General features: G+C 44.3%; 3 protein-coding genes across 3 annotated transcripts in view; 1 reads left to right on the top strand and 2 right to left on the bottom strand.

The window, feature by feature from the left end:
• The window catches only part of LOC308362264 (transforming growth factor beta-1-induced transcript 1 protein-like), a gene marked incomplete at its 3' end in the record, with an annotated part of 11,019 nt that extends 9,095 nt beyond the window's left edge, over window positions 1-1,924 (bottom strand). The window contains exon 1 of the mRNA XM_080834838.1: window positions 1,750-1,924. Coding sequence (XP_080690964.1) covers window positions 1,750-1,762 — 13 coding nt within the window. The 5' untranslated portion in view covers window positions 1,763-1,924. The remainder of the gene's footprint in view (window positions 1-1,749) is intronic.
• Window positions 1,925-2,683: 759 nt separating this feature from the next.
• On the bottom strand, window positions 2,684-9,710 carry LOC308362990 (elongin-B-like). Its single transcript, XM_080835738.1, has 4 exons — window positions 9,658-9,710; window positions 8,697-8,831; window positions 7,293-7,401; window positions 2,684-4,746 (listed from the first exon to the last, which is right to left on the bottom strand). The coding sequence occupies exons 1-4, from the start codon at window positions 9,658-9,660 to the stop codon at window positions 4,634-4,636; spliced, it is 360 nt and encodes a 119-aa protein (XP_080691864.1). The 5' UTR covers window positions 9,661-9,710; the 3' UTR covers window positions 2,684-4,633.
• A 915-nt stretch (window positions 9,711-10,625) lies between these two features.
• Window positions 10,626-15,000, top strand: part of pkmyt1 (protein kinase, membrane associated tyrosine/threonine 1) — a gene marked incomplete at both ends in the record, with an annotated part of 6,324 nt that continues 1,949 nt past the window's right edge. The window contains 5 exons of the mRNA XM_080834209.1: window positions 10,626-10,997; window positions 11,397-11,634; window positions 12,343-12,640; window positions 13,370-13,476; window positions 14,452-14,624. Of these exons, the coding sequence (XP_080690335.1) occupies window positions 10,626-10,997; window positions 11,397-11,634; window positions 12,343-12,640; window positions 13,370-13,476; window positions 14,452-14,624 (1,188 nt within the window). The remainder of the gene's footprint in view (window positions 10,998-11,396; window positions 11,635-12,342; window positions 12,641-13,369; window positions 13,477-14,451; window positions 14,625-15,000) is intronic.

The raw sequence follows: 15,000 nt of genomic DNA, 5'->3' as shown, positions 1-15,000 counted from the left end.
CTTTTAGATTCCTACTTTACATCAATAATGTTGTGTAAATTACGTCTCAACATTAACGTCTTGCAGACACCACTGTATAAGTTGTCTTTGTTCTTGAAGAGTGGCTCACACACACACACACACTCTCTCTCTCACACACACACACACTCTCCCTCTCTCTCGCACACACTCACACACACACAAACACACTCTCTCTCTCTCTGAAACAAACACACACACACACTCTCTCTCTCTCACACACACACACAGTCTGGGACTAAAGCTTTTCAGTGGCCAGCAGTCAGTGCTGCTGAATGGATCTTGGCATCTCATCAGACAGACTACAATACACACACACACACACGTTCATAAACAAAGTACGTACACACACACAGACACAGACACACACACACACACAAACACACACACACACACACACACACACACACACAGAGAAAGACAGACAGGTACTCCTGCCATGATGGATAAGCACTGAGAGGACTAGAAGTTGTTTGTGGTCTCCAGCGATCACAATGATTCATACAGCATTAGACAAACACAGGCAGAGGAGCATGCTATTACGCTTACACACACACACACACACTCACACACACGATCACACTCTCTCTCACACACACTGCAAGGCGGGAGTGCTCATATAAGGAGCCAAATGTCTTCTCAATGGGAATGATGACCATATTTAGACTAGCCAACCGTTTGGCTTGGCCCAGACTCTTCTGGACTCTGGTGCTCTTTCTCCGAAAGCGTGCAGCCTTACAAACACTAGGGAGCAGTGACATATAAACACACAGCCTCTTTGCCCGCTACACTACACAGTATACAGGTCTGGCTCTCTGTCTCTCTCTCTCACACACACACACACACACACACATGCATAACCCAATCAGGTCCAGATGTCTTGGATCATAAAAAGAAGAATTCTGCCTTTTGCCTGGTAAGCACATCTCACACACTGACATCTCTAAGATACGGGGGCAGGCAGTGTGGAAAAGTCAGATTAATTTGACACAAATGTGCCCTGTTCTTTAGTCACCCTTCCGCTGTGTAAGTGTGGAATATCAGCAAAACATAGCTCGATTCAAGAGAAGCATACATGAAGGAGAAATAGAGGGAGACAAAAGACAAGGAGAGATGTAGAGAGAGCTGACAAATGTCAAAGACTAGGAAACACATGAAGAGTCAGTAAGAAACACTTGTTGAAGTGTACCAGCTCAGCCCACTGTAAACGCCACAGATGTCAGCAGCTGGACCTGAGGCTATGGCAGCAGGGAGTGTGTAGCCCAGAGATGGGGGTCTGTTGCTCCCGCATGGATGTGTGTAATGTATGACTAGGTCTCACTGAGTCACCAGTTTAGGCCTTTCCCATGATTTCTCTCTCTCTCTCTCAACTTTGTCACATTGACACACTCACACTCAAACACATTTAGACATACATGTGTGTAAAGTATAAACAAGAAAATAACATTTGTGCAATAATGTAACTTTCAAAGCCCACACATTATCTAGTAAGTTGCTAGAGTTGAGATTTCCCACTAAACAAGAACATCCTTTTCTACTTCTTTCAAAAGGTCTGTACAACTACAGACGTCTCAGATTATTATCATAAAATAATACCATAGGGATTGCCCTTAATTTTGCCTTTCTTTCCGCTAGATCTCCACCCTTCCCTCCCTCTCTCTCGCATAGCCAAGAAACCGTTAGATTGAGTGCCATGTTACTACGACACAGAAAAGAACGGAGAACACGTACCTAAATCTTCCATGCTGCTGTGTCCTACAATAATCCTCTAAAAGGAGAAACGCATCAAAAAGAAACTGGGAAATCTAGAGTTTTCGCCCCAAATATCGTAAACCTGAACGTTGCGTACTCCTGGGCCAACTACAGTCCGCGTTTAGCCCGTTTAAACTTTTTGAACACAGCGTTATTCCCGGATAGAGCACCGGGAGAGAGAGAGAGCTAGAAAAAGGAGGGCGTCCCGTTTCTTTTTTCCTCTCCGCCCTTCTTCCTGTGCTATGTCTCAGAGCTCCGCTGGACTGCCCAGGGAACACAGGCGTAGCCGGGCGGCTGCGGTCCTAGCCTCCCCCGAACCCCGGCTCATGACGTCACCCCATACATTCCTAGCCCATATTTGGGAGAGAAAATTGAAGATTTGATCCGAGCGCCAAGCTCTCCTGTGTCGGCTACTGTAATGATGAAGGCGTTTGGTTGCGTGGCAGTTGCCCAGTTGTGCGAGTCTGATTGAATTTTCTACTCACTCCGCATCCTGTCTGGCAAGGGTTTGCCATAGCAACCCTAGTGACGGGGTCAATTTCAGGTCACACACAGGCCCTCAGTGGCCGTTCATGTAACGAACAAGATTAAAAGTCAGTTTAAGAAATGCTTTAGGTGTGAATACCGAAAATAAGCTTGCCTTATGTTTTATTTTTCCATTTGAATCACAGCACGTCTTCTCTCAATGGGGATAAGTTAGGCCCTTGAGTGTTGAGCACTTACAACATGTCTTCCATTTGAATGACTGACTGAACAGTAGACTTAGAGTAGGTGTCAGAAAGTATTCCTTATTGTGGTATGTTTGTCAATGATATAAAATAAAGATGAGGGTGTAAGATAAACATAAAAACACAAACGAGACACATTTGACTAAAACATGTCATCTCACCATAATAACACAATGAAACACTCATTTTAAAAAACCAAAAGAAAAAAATATTTATTCAGCTCACAGTTACAGGTTATGTTTAGCATTTGTTTGGAGAAAAAGAGAGGGAGGAAGAGAGAGAAAGAGAGAGAGAGAGGGAGGAAGAGAGAGAAAACGAGTCACTGGGTTTTTGGATGTTACATGACGTCCAATAAGAAATCTCACCATTATCTCTCCCTTCTGCCTTACCATATTAAATACATTACACTGGGAAAAAAAGAAAAAAGAAAAGACAACAATACAGACACGATGTCCAAACCTTGTTGCTTCTTTCTCAAGAGGTTTTTAAGGAGACCATCACTATGTCCAATGCTATTGAATTTCTCATTTAGGAACCAGAACTGTTTTCAGGGTAACTAGAACCAGTAAATCAGACAGCAATTCTACTGAGGAGGTACGCATGAACCATAAAACTTGGTGAGCCTCCGAAACCAGAACTAGGTTCAGGAACCATGCCATTAGACATGGTGGCCCTCCGAAACCAGAACTAGGTTCAGGAACCGTGCCATTAGACATGGTGGCCCTCCAAGACCAGAACTAGGTTCAGGAACCGTGCCATTAGACATGGAGGCCCTCCGAAACCAAAACTGGGTTCAGAAACCATGCAATCAGGAACCTTATCTGTAATATAGTCTCCATGTCTGGATGCCCTTTGGGTTCAGCGCTAAACAATGAGATGTAACCGAACACCAGATCTGCTCCAAAAAAAGAGAAGAAAACCCTCTCCCCCCCCCCAAAAAAAACAGACCAAAGAAAACTAGAGTTGCACAAATAAAAAGTTTATATTTCAATTTTCGGAAAGGTATTTCTTCTTCAGGCCTAAATCAGATAATATATTAAATTAAATAATGCACGTCGTAGCACAGGAGGTTGGAGGTGAACAGGGGGCTGATGGGACAGTGTAAGCTTAGCACATTAAGAAGCTATGGGCCGACACAGTGCTGGAGCACTGGCCTGTGGGGAAGCGTCTGGGCAGGGAGGTGTAGCGCGCACGTCTGCATCCCGCATCCGCAACCGCATTGAGCACAGGATTCATGCATGTTTTTCGCTCTTTTTCTTTTTAAGTTTAATACAGAAACGTCATCTCTTCTCATCACACCGCCTAACAGTACTCAAAGTTAACAAATAATTATTATAATAATAATAATAATAATGATGATAACGAAACTATACTTACTGCTATAACCCCTCCTCAAGCAAAGCCTAGGTCATTCATACAACTGCAAAAAAAAACTAGTGAATATTAAATAAGGTCAGTCACACTGACTCTCCAATCGATGACAATCAAACTGTGTGTGTGTGTGTGTGTGTGTCCTGAACTAGTTATGCAGTATATGCTTTACATCAGATTGACTGGCCTCGGGTGTATGTGCCTGTCAGTGTGTGAGTGGATGAGTGCGTGTCGTACTGTGTAAGAACAGGTGTATTCTTAATACAAAGGGTTCGCTGTATGCGTTCGTATGTTGCGCCAGGTAAATTGGTCACTGTGTTGTGTGTGTGTGTGTGTGTGTGTGTGTGTGTGTGTGTGTGTGTGTGTGTGTGTGTGTGTGTGTGTGTGTGTGTGTGTCTTACAGTGTAAGTATATGTGTGCATCCTGAACAGGAAGGTTATGCTGAATGCATTCGTAGGCTTTGCCCCAGGTAGTCTGTAGCAAAGAGCAGTGCCATAGAGGTGGTGAAGGTCATCATGGAATCGCCTGCTTTTTCTAGTGTGTGTGTGTGTGTGTGTGTTGTGTGTGTTTTTACACACTATCTTATAAGCCCCATTGTGTGCATGTCTTGTTAGATGCTAATTTTTTGCGTGCGTGCTTGTGTGTGTGTGTGTGTGTGTGTGTGTAGTCCATCCATCTCTCTCTGATGTGTAACACTCTACAGTCCCTCTCCTCCTCCTCATCCTCCTCCTCTTCATCCTCCTTGTGGCCGGTGGATCGCTCCCTCACTGCACGGACTGCTCGTTGGCGGTGCTGCCGGAGTCCTGGGGCTTCATCACATCAGGAAGCTCTGGAGGACTGGAGAAGGGCTCCACCTGCAGGGGCTCAAAGGTGTCGCCTGGAAGGGGGGGGAAAGAGGTAGGGAGAGATTTAAGAGTTTGACAGAGATGGATGTGTGTGTGTGTGAGATGGGGGAGAATTGGGGAAAAAAAGGCAGAAATGTAAGAAAGAGTGTGTACACAACAGAATGAAATAAGGAGAAAAGGACGTAAGAATAGAGAGAGCATGACGGAGAGAAATGAGGAGTGTGTGTGAGAGAGAGAGAGAGAGAAAGAGCGAGAGAGCGAGAGAGAGAGAGAGAGAGAGAGAGAGAGAGTGAGAGTGAGAGTGGAGTAAGATACAAATAAGAGATGTCAGATTAGAGAGTGTGAGCATGACAGAAAGAGGTGCCAGTAACAACAGAAAACAACTTCGTTTGAACCACTGTATTCACACCGATACCACATTATTAGTTAGATGCTTTGACACCAGAGGTCACTGTGATAGCTGCCCATTATCGGGGCAGACCCTGGCGAGCTACTGCGTTCCAAGGCCAGTTGCGTGTTCATTGCCACTCCCGGGGCTTGATCGTGCTAAATATTCTCTTAATGCATCCACCAGTGCACTTTTATAATACGAGCAGACACCTGAGCTGTGCTTACAAAAACGAAATCTATAGAAGCAATTTAGAGAAATCTTCGTTTAAAACTAAGGACATTTGCGAGAATAAGTTTAAATGCAATGAACTGAAGTCAATGGACAATGTAAACCGAAGAAAAGTGGTTCCAAAGACATTGTTAGATAGCTTGATGCAGGTTGGCAACTGTACTCACTTGATAAATGACTATACCAGCACTACGATGATTAATGAGAGCATATATTCGATTTAACACAGCTTATTTTCTGTTTTGCTTGTGTTCATTCAGTGTCGGTAGCCTCAACAAGCTAGGCTATCATTCATTCAGCTGTATCCACTGTTTAACCTCTGGTTTAAAACATGGCGCTGGTTGTTGTCTGCCACCCATGTCACAAGTGCCCCTACAAGCTGTTTTCCAGAGCCGCTCAAAAGTAAGTACTTATATAACAGTCTAGTAGTGCTTATAACATCCCCGAAAACGTTAAAAGAGGTCCTACATGGACGGTTCCTGCGGTTGAAACACAGCACAGAGGTGGCTCACCCCCTAAAACGGCCCACAAGTTCCAGTGGCGGAGAAGCACCTAATAATTACGTCTAATAAATAAATAAAACTGAGGATATAACCATTGGCATTCTGTATAATTGTCTAAGGCAACACACATCTATCAAGTAAGGAGTTGTTTGTTGAGTTGTGGTGGTAAAAATATCTTGATTGGGGTTCGTTATATGTACATTATATAAACCTACAAAGCCAGAGTTATTATTAGGCACACAGTTGTCTGAATAAATGCAATAAAAGCTTCAGGTTGATGTTCAAAGCATCTTCTCAAGCTGCATGTATCTGCTGACATGACAGGATCAGAATTTTAAAAATAGGAAGTGAGTCTGAAGCTAGACACACCAGTTGAGTCGGATCTTTCATTTATTTTCAGCAGAACGGCGTGAAGACCATTATCAATAACATTATCTTGTTCGCCGAGAATCCATGTGGCTGTATAAACCAGCTGATCAAGACTGCAGAGCCGGACAATTTGACCAGTGTATATTTGAGGCGTGTGAAGGGATGGAACAGACCTACAGATGAAATGTAAGCATGTTATATACATCCAACAGTGTGATAGGGTGCATGCGTGTGATAGAGTGAATGAGTGTGATAGGGTGAATGAGTGTGATAGGGTGAATGAGTGTGATAGGGTGAATGAGTGTGATAGGGTGAATGAGTGTGATAGAGTGAATGAGTGTGATAGAGTGAATGAGTGTGATAGAGTGAATGAGTGTGATAGAGTGAATGAGTGTGATAGGGGAGTATTGGGGGTTGGGTGAATGCGTGTGATGGGGTGAATGCGTGTGATGGGGTGAATGCGTGTGATAGGGTGAATGAGTGTGATAAGGGAGTATTGGGGGTTGGGTGAATGCGTGTGATGGGGTGAATGCGTGTGATGGGGTGAATACGTGTGATGGGGTGAATGCGTGTGATGGGGTGAATGCGTGTGATGGGGTGAATGCGTGTGATGGGGTGAATGCGTGTGATGGGGTGAATGCGTGTGATGGGGTGAATGCGTGTGATGGGGTGAATGCGTGTGATGGGGTGAATGCGTGTGATAGAGAGAATGAGTGTGATGGGGTGAATGCGTGTGATGGGGTGAATGAGTGTGATAAGGGAGTATTGGGGGTTGGGTGAATGAGTGTGATAGGGTGAATGAGTGTGATAGGGGAGTAGTGGGGGTTGGGTGAATGCGTGTGATAGGGTGAATGAGTGTGATAGGGGAGTAGTGGGGGTTGGGTGAATGCGTGTGATGGGGTGAATGCGTGTGATGGGGTGAATGTGTGTGATGGGGTGAATGCGTGTGATGGGGTGAATGCGTGTGATGGGGTGAATGCGTGTGATGGGGTGAATGCGTGTGATGGGGTGAATGCGTGTGATGGGGTGAATTGAGTTTGATAGGGTGAATGAGTGTGATAGGGGAGTAGTGGGGTTGGGGACTAACCGGTGAGGCGGAAGGCTAGTCCAACAGTAGCGGGAGCCTGTGGGCGAGCAGTCTGGTTGGTGTAGCCGTAGTCACCCAGAGTCTTACTGTCATCCAGCAGCTGTTCATCCTGTTATACAAACACACACACACACATATATATATTATGTATACACACACATTTTACCACAAGCAAAACCACACAGAGAGGAGCATAGGATGACAAAGTCACATAGACACACAACAGTGTTTCCCACAGAAATTTTGGGAAATTACGGTGCGCCATAGTCTCGTCAATATGTGGGAAACACTGCACACAAACATAAAAACGTGAAGGCAAATCACATATTGACACACAGATAAAACAAACACATATTTACAGAGAAAGAGGAACTAAAACTGGAATAAACAGGACATATGCAAACTTCTAGATTAACCATTGGAGATGGCACACAAATGGAGTATGAGAACAAATCCACCACCTTTAATAAATCTGAATAGATGCTGTGCTGTTGTAGTGGGGTACCAGTGCAAGGTGACAAAAGACCTGATGGATTGTGAGGCAATCCAGGTGACAAAAGGCCTGATGGATTGTGAGGCAATCCAGGTGACAAAAGGCCTGATGGATTGTGAGGCAATCCAGGTGACAAAAGGCCTGATGGATTGTGAGGCACATGCACTTTGCTTTTTTTTAATATTATTAATTATTGGAAATGTGCTAAAAAGTATCTTGCTCTGTGGACAGGTGTCCCTATAGGATTCACTGAAGCAACGTTGACATTATTCTGTTCCCATGTTAAGGGAAAATAATTTAACTAAAATTAAACCTATATAATGTGAAGTATTCCAATACATTAGTTATTTTCAAATCTAGCTTGAATTCTGAGTTACTCGGCAACCATACAAATAAAGAAACAATGTTACACCCAGGATGCTGCGCTTGTCTTGTGCGTGTCGTTTGGTATTGCCATCTGTGCAAGCAAGGCAATCCAGACTATTCTCAACAAACTGCCTAGCACCACCAGAGCAGGGGCGTCCCTCTTTACCTTTAAGAAGATTTTGAAGAACCAACTCTTCAGACAGCCCCTCCCCTCCTAAGTGGCACTTCAACTAGTGCTTAACTTGCACTTACAGCAGTTACATTTCTGCACTTCTTTTTTTATTTTCTATTTCTTATGTCAAGTAGTATTTATTGTTACACTAGGTGTCAATTGCTTGTAGCTTGAATGTTCTCTCCCTTGTACGTCGCATCGACAAAAGCGTCCTTTAAATGTAAATGTAGATCAGATTAGACGCATTACTTCAAACCCATATACGGTCAGAAAAGTATTTCAAGTATTTTAAATGCTCATAGTATGCTCACAAGTTCTACCGACGTATATGGAACATTTGGAGCATACATCTTCCTCAAGTAACCTACGTTACCTTGAAAAGTCTCTGGTCTTCGGGAGTTCTCTTCAGGATCCCCTCCACGATGCGTTTCAGCTCGTACACGGTCGTGGACTCCTTGGCGTCAGTGAAAATTGTCGCCTTGTGACGCCGGATCATTAAAAAGACGTCCTGGAAAGGACGAAAGATGTGTCAAAAACAAATATACGTCAACACTTGCTTGCTAGTAAATGATTAAGAGAAAGACTGCGTGTCTCCCTACATCTCCAACAAAATGCTAAGTTAACGTCACTTCAGCTGAAATACTTTCAACAAAAAACGTTAGCCGTCTTGTTAGCTAACTTGGTTGGATGATTGCAGTCATACAAATGTCTTGCCATGTATACCGTTCATCACAATTTACTAGTACATTCTAACTAGGCCTACATCCATTCATCAACAACATGATTAACAAGCGGCGACTGAACCGAAAGGAGTCCTGCAAATCAGGTTGGCTGACAAGCCCAGAGGCGTAACGTTAGCCACTGGTGCAGTGCAATGTAACGTTAACTGTTGCCTGAGACGACTAATGATACTGCGGCCTTGTTTTGATTTAAGGAGCCAGCACACCCTCTAACCGTTAAATAACAAAAAAATGAATTCAGGTTATGGTCAGCAATGTACACATATATATGGATCCCAAATGACTAGATTATTTTGTATGTTAAAAAACGGCCCTGTATCGGAGACATTCAGACAACTGCTATTCAGGCTTTAAAGCTAGCTAGCTTCACCCTCTGATGTCAACCACACAGCTAACAGCTTATCAGGTGAAGAAGCTAGCATAGCAGGCTAATTAATAGAATTTGGTTTATATAAATTCCAAAACTTAATTCAGTTAATTCCGAATAAAACGTTGGGTAATAACTGTTTAAAATGGTAAGCTACTTTTCAGGGCAACAATAGAGAAAATTAACAATCATATTTCCCAACAATGTGCTCTTTCTTGATTACTCACCATTTCTGAGCGCTGGTTGCAACACTCACCGCCTCACTCCGCCGCAGTCCCACAGTGCATTGCAGTAAAAGTGGGAGTGACAGCTGGAGCCTTACGTCATTTCTGTTGTTTTGGCGCGAGAGGAAAGTGTTTGAAAGAAATGTAAACGCGCGAGCAGTAAAATAACATCAACTGGTAGGGAAGCGTCGCTCATAGTTTAGCAAAGAAAGGGTTCTTGAAGTAGGGTAGTATTTGTAAAGTCGTTACAACAAAGGGATGTATGAAAATATACAAAGGACTGTCAGTGTCAACTGTCAGAACCTTATATTGCCAAACTAAACGCGGAACGTTACACGTTGTGCAAACTGTTGGTGGCTATTCCAGCTAACGATATAGCATAGGTGGTTTCGGTAACTATTCAAAATTAATGCTAACGTTACCTTTGTAATCTCTGCCAGTTTTACAAACAACGAACTTGGGTTACTCTTCAATGCCCTACTTATAAGAGGACTTCCACACTAGTTTGCTTGGGAAAGGCTTCCAACATTAGATCTCGGACTTATCGTCAGGTAAGTAACGTTACGAGTGTTATTTGTTAGCAAAATGTTGGTGTGCTAACAACATTTCCGAAGTCTCTGTATCTTCCCCCTACTTGGCTACATTATATAACTCTAGTCAACGTTTCGTCTGTGTCGTCAAACCTTTTCTGTTTATAAATAACGTTTGTCTTCAAAGCCTACAAGTCGTTCATGTGATATGTTCAACCCACTGAAAAAAAAAAACTGATGCTGTCATGTTGTTTTCTTTCCTGTCAACAGATTTGATCCAACTTGTCAACGGGAGAAAGCATTTCAAATTTCACTCGTATACCTCTCTGACAGATGCCTTCTCTGTATTTCTCCATTGGCACACTTTTAAGAGACACTTTTGGATCTATATTTTATTTTTTGTTATTTTAATAAATCCAAAAATCCTCACTTGCCGACATCATGTCTGTCACCATGGAAACTAATGTGGCCACCACCCCTCTCCCAATCCCAGCCCATTTCTCCCATGCCCAGCAGTCCTTCTCCCTGAAGAAGAGAAAGTTCCTTTCCTCTGCATTTTCCTCATCTGCCCTCTCCTCCCCCTCGCGTCTCTCCCACTCCCTGCCACCACGCCCACCCTCCAAAGGTTGCCCTCCCGTCAGTCGTCTGTTCCCTCAGGAGCCCCTTTCAGCCTGGACCCCGCTGTCACGCTCACTTATTGCCAAACCCCCTCCACCCTCGCTCTATGACCCCAAGCGACCGCAGTCCTTCTTCAGCCAGTGCTTTTCCAACCTTGGCCTGCTGGGTCGAGGCTCTTTTGGGGAAGTGTATAAGGTAAGAAGTTTCTGCATCCAAGCTTGTTGGAGTACTGGGGCACCACAGTATATCTCAGGCATCCCACTGTGTTTGACAGGTATAGGCAATATGAGAATATGCTGTTATTGTATTAGAGGAGTTTTGAATTACAGGGAACAGACTCATGTTGAATACATTTCTTTCTTCTGCAGACTGGTTTTTGATAATGTAGACAGTTACTGTCAGTGTAATAGTGTAGGGTTACAGAATTACATAATTCACTAATAACATGCTGTAAACTATGAATCAAGTCTAGCAACATGTCAACAAGTGTAAAAAATAGATTTTATTCAGGTAGCTAATGTATAAAAAGAAAATCTCTGTATAATAGTTTACCGTATCTAATTGTAAACCTGACAAATATGACTTCCTCCACAGGTTCTGAGTCTTCTTGATGGGCGTCAGTATGCAGTTAAGCGTTCCGTGCAGCGGTTCCGCAACGGTAGCGACCGTGCGCGGTGCCTGCGTGAGGCGCGGAACCATGAGTGCCTGGGGCCCCACCCCCACGTGCTGGGCTTCGTTGCGGCCTGGGAGGAGGGTGGGCGCCTTTACATCCAGACGGAGCTCTGCTGTACCAGCCTTCTTTTGCATGTGGAGAACCTGCCCTGCAGCCCCGGTGAGGCCCAGTCAAAGCAGCAACTAATGCACTAATGTAAAAGTTGCCGGCCGATATCAATAACTGATAAGTAACAGAAACAGTAGGAGATGCTGAAACAACTTCCATGACATGTTACATTGATACATTGATACAAAATGTGAGTGCTTAAAGCAACACTGTGCAACAATTTAACACTTCTTGAGGTATGTTATTATAGGCAGCTAGTTTTGGAATCATCTTCATGTTTGTTTTGATGGTACATGGTCATGCAAAGACAAGTTCAAGTCCACATGACGCACAGACAGAATGATAGCAGTTAAACACGCTAACATCAGACTTTACACCTACAGGACACAAGAGGGGTACTTAACCTGAACAGCAATGAGTTATTCCAAAAACAGAACCTGTACAGTAACAAGTGATTCCAAAACAGAACCTGACCAGTTACCAGTAATTCCAAAACAGAATTAGGTCACCCGTTTAACTGCAGATGAGTTGACACCATGATATGCTGGAATAGCTGATTATTGTAATAAAACACTACCTGCTACCGATCAGTACCTCTAAAGAATCATCTCCTTCTTTGGAACAGACAAGGGGAAGGTGTGAAGGTACCAATGATTAGTCAAACAAAATCTGTGCAGAACCAATCTGTTCTTTCGGGTTTCTCATTCCCGCCATAATCCTCCTGAATCTCCATTGACCCGTTTGCTTCCCCTGTAACAGATGAGGTGACTGTGTGGGGGTTCCTGTGTGACCTCCTCCACGCTCTGAGGCACCTGCAAACCTGTGGGTTCACCCACATGGACCTGAAGCCTGCCAACGTGTTCGTCACGCGCTCCGGGCGTCTCAAGCTGGGAGACTTCGGCCTGCTCCTGGAGAAGAGGATGGGGGGCGGAGAGAGGGAAAAAGAGGGGATTAGAGACGGGGAGGCGGAAAAGGAAGACATGCAGGAGGGGGACCCCAGGTACATGGCCCCCGAGCTGCTGAAGGGGGAGTACGGCCCAGCTGCAGACGTCTTCAGGTAAGCAGCTGTCATCAGACTGGTCTTCAGTCAGGCATCAGATTCATGCATCCAAATTCCATGTATCCTAATACAATGACAAAAGGCTTTCCTATATTTTTTTTTTCCAAAACCCTGCCACAGTTACATTTGCACTCAGTGATTTAGCAGATTCATTTATGCAGAGCCCTGCTAGAGTTACATTTACACTCATTAATTTAGTAAACACACGTATCCAGAGCTCTGCCTTCCTCAGGTGAGGAGCAGCAGCATCAGTCATGCCTAGTCTTTCTGTGGCAGCCTAAATTTTCAGATGCAGCTGATGCATTATCTGTCTGCAGCTTTTTATGTTGCAGAGCTTCAACTGGGTTTTAAATTAATACGTGGTGCGGAGAAAGTCACTTTAGTTGAGTATGTACTCTGGCTGTACATGACTTTGGTGGTGTGGTCAGAATGCATGGTTGTTGCCTTGGAGACCTGGGTTCAAGGCAGGATGTAGGGACTTGCCTCTCCCTGTGACACATTTTTAAACACGTCAGCCCTCTCGGACACACTCTGAGGATGGTAACTTGATGATGTTGGTGTCCATGCCACCATTTTTTATTCAAATATCCAAACTTGACTGTGTGTGTGTGTGTGTGTGTGTGTGTGTGTGTGTGTGTGTGTGTGTGTGTGTGTGTGTGTGTGTGTGTGTGTGTGTGTGTGTGTGTGTGTGTGTGTGTGTGTGTGTGTGTGTGTGTGCTTTCACAGTCTGGGCGTGTCCATCCTTGAGTTGGCCTGCAATATGGAGGTGCCTAAAGGAGGAGAGGGCTGGCAGCAGCTTCGCCAAGGGATTCTGCCTTCTGAATTTACCAATGGTAGGACTGCTGTGTGTGTGTGTGGATGCTCAGTGTATGTGTTTGTGTATTTTCCCCCTGCTGTAGAGCTGTTGTGCTGTGTGTTTATTGTAAAAATGTGTGTATACCAAACGCATGCGTATAATGCATCTCTGTGTGTGTACACATCATTTTTTTATGTGATGTATGTGTGTGCATGTTTACAGCTCTGTCTCGAGCTGTAGAGCTTGTGTGTTCATTGCATAAATGTCTGTGTACTGCACTCGTACACATAGGATTGTGTGTGATGCGTTAACCTCTGTGTGTAAAGACATAAACTTCGTGTGTGTGTGTATAGACATTAACTGTGAGGTAGCCTATGACTGTGTGTGTGTAGACTATGACTGGTATATAGACTGTGACTGTGTGTGTGTAGACAATGAATGTGTGTGTGTTTGTAGACTATAACTGTGTGTGTGTGTAGACTATGAATGTGTGTGTGTTTGTAGACTATAACTGTGTGTGTAGACTATAACTCTGTGTGTGTGTGTAGACTATAACTGTGTGTGTGTGTAAACTATAACTGTGTGTGTAGACTATAACTGTGTGTGTGTGTGTAGTCTATAACTGTGTGAGTGTGTGTAGACTATAACTGTGTGTGTGTGTGTGTAGACTATAACTGTGTGTGTGTGTAGACTTTAACTGTGTGTGTGTGTGTAAACTATAACTGTGTGTGTGTGTAGACTTTAACTGTGTGTGTGTGTGTGTAGACTATAACTGTGTGTGTGTGTAGACTTTAACTGTGTGTGTGTGTGTAGACTATAACTGTGTGTGTGTGTAGACTTTAACTGTGTGTGTGTGTGTAGACTATAACTGTGTGTGTGTGTAGACTATAACTGTGTGTGTGTGTGTGTAGACTATAACTGTGTGTGTGTGTGTAGACTATAACTGTGTGTGTGTGTGTAGACTTTAACTGTGTGTGTGTGTGTAAACTATAACTGTGTGTGTGTGCTGCAGGCCTGTCCCCTGAGCTGCAGCATGTGCTGTTGCTGATGCTGGTCCCTGAGCCCAGTAAGCGTCCTTCAGTTGAGCAGCTGCTGGCACTGCCGTCCGTCCGCAAGCACAGCTGGAGACGCCACGTGTCCCTGCTGCTGCAGGAGACCCTGCAGGCACTCCTCTCACTCTCACAGGTAGGGTTTGTGTGTGTGTGTGTGTGTGTGTGTGTTTGTGTGTGTGTAGATGTGTATGCAGGTGAAAATGGCTGAGTCTGTCTGAGGCACCATCAGAATGCGTGTGTGTGTGTGTGTGTGTGTGTGTGTGTGTGTGTGTGTGTGTGTGTGTGTGTGTGCACTTTCCTTAGGTCGGGTATTTAGGCCAAACCCACCACAGCTCGTTTATATCTCACTTTGTTACTGCATGGAAACTGGAGCCGCTGTGATGAGGGCAATTAGTGGTGAACAATTCTTCCTGGACGGGCTTGGGTTTACGCTTGGAAATCTCTGGGTTTACACTTGGAAATCTCTGGGTTTACGCTTGGGAATCTCTTGGTTGTGGGGGTTTTAAGGT

This window comes from Sprattus sprattus (genome assembly GCF_963457725.1).
Source record: "Sprattus sprattus genome assembly, chromosome: 3".
NCBI classification, from domain to species: Eukaryota; Metazoa; Chordata; class Actinopteri; order Clupeiformes; family Clupeidae; genus Sprattus; species Sprattus sprattus.
Note: the sequence above shows the minus strand (reverse complement) of the source record. Positions and strands in the feature narration are given on the sequence as shown.

Coding starts and splice junctions, on each gene's coding strand:
- LOC308362990 (XM_080835738.1), bottom strand. Junction 7,402..8,696: donor AAGACCAGAGACTTTTCAAG/GTAACGTAGGTT, acceptor TTTGTATAACAG/GATGAACAGCTGCTGGATGA. Junction 4,747..7,292: donor ACTAGCCTTCCGCCTCACCG/GTTAGTCCCCAA, acceptor CCCCCCTTCCAG/GCGACACCTTTGAGCCCCTG.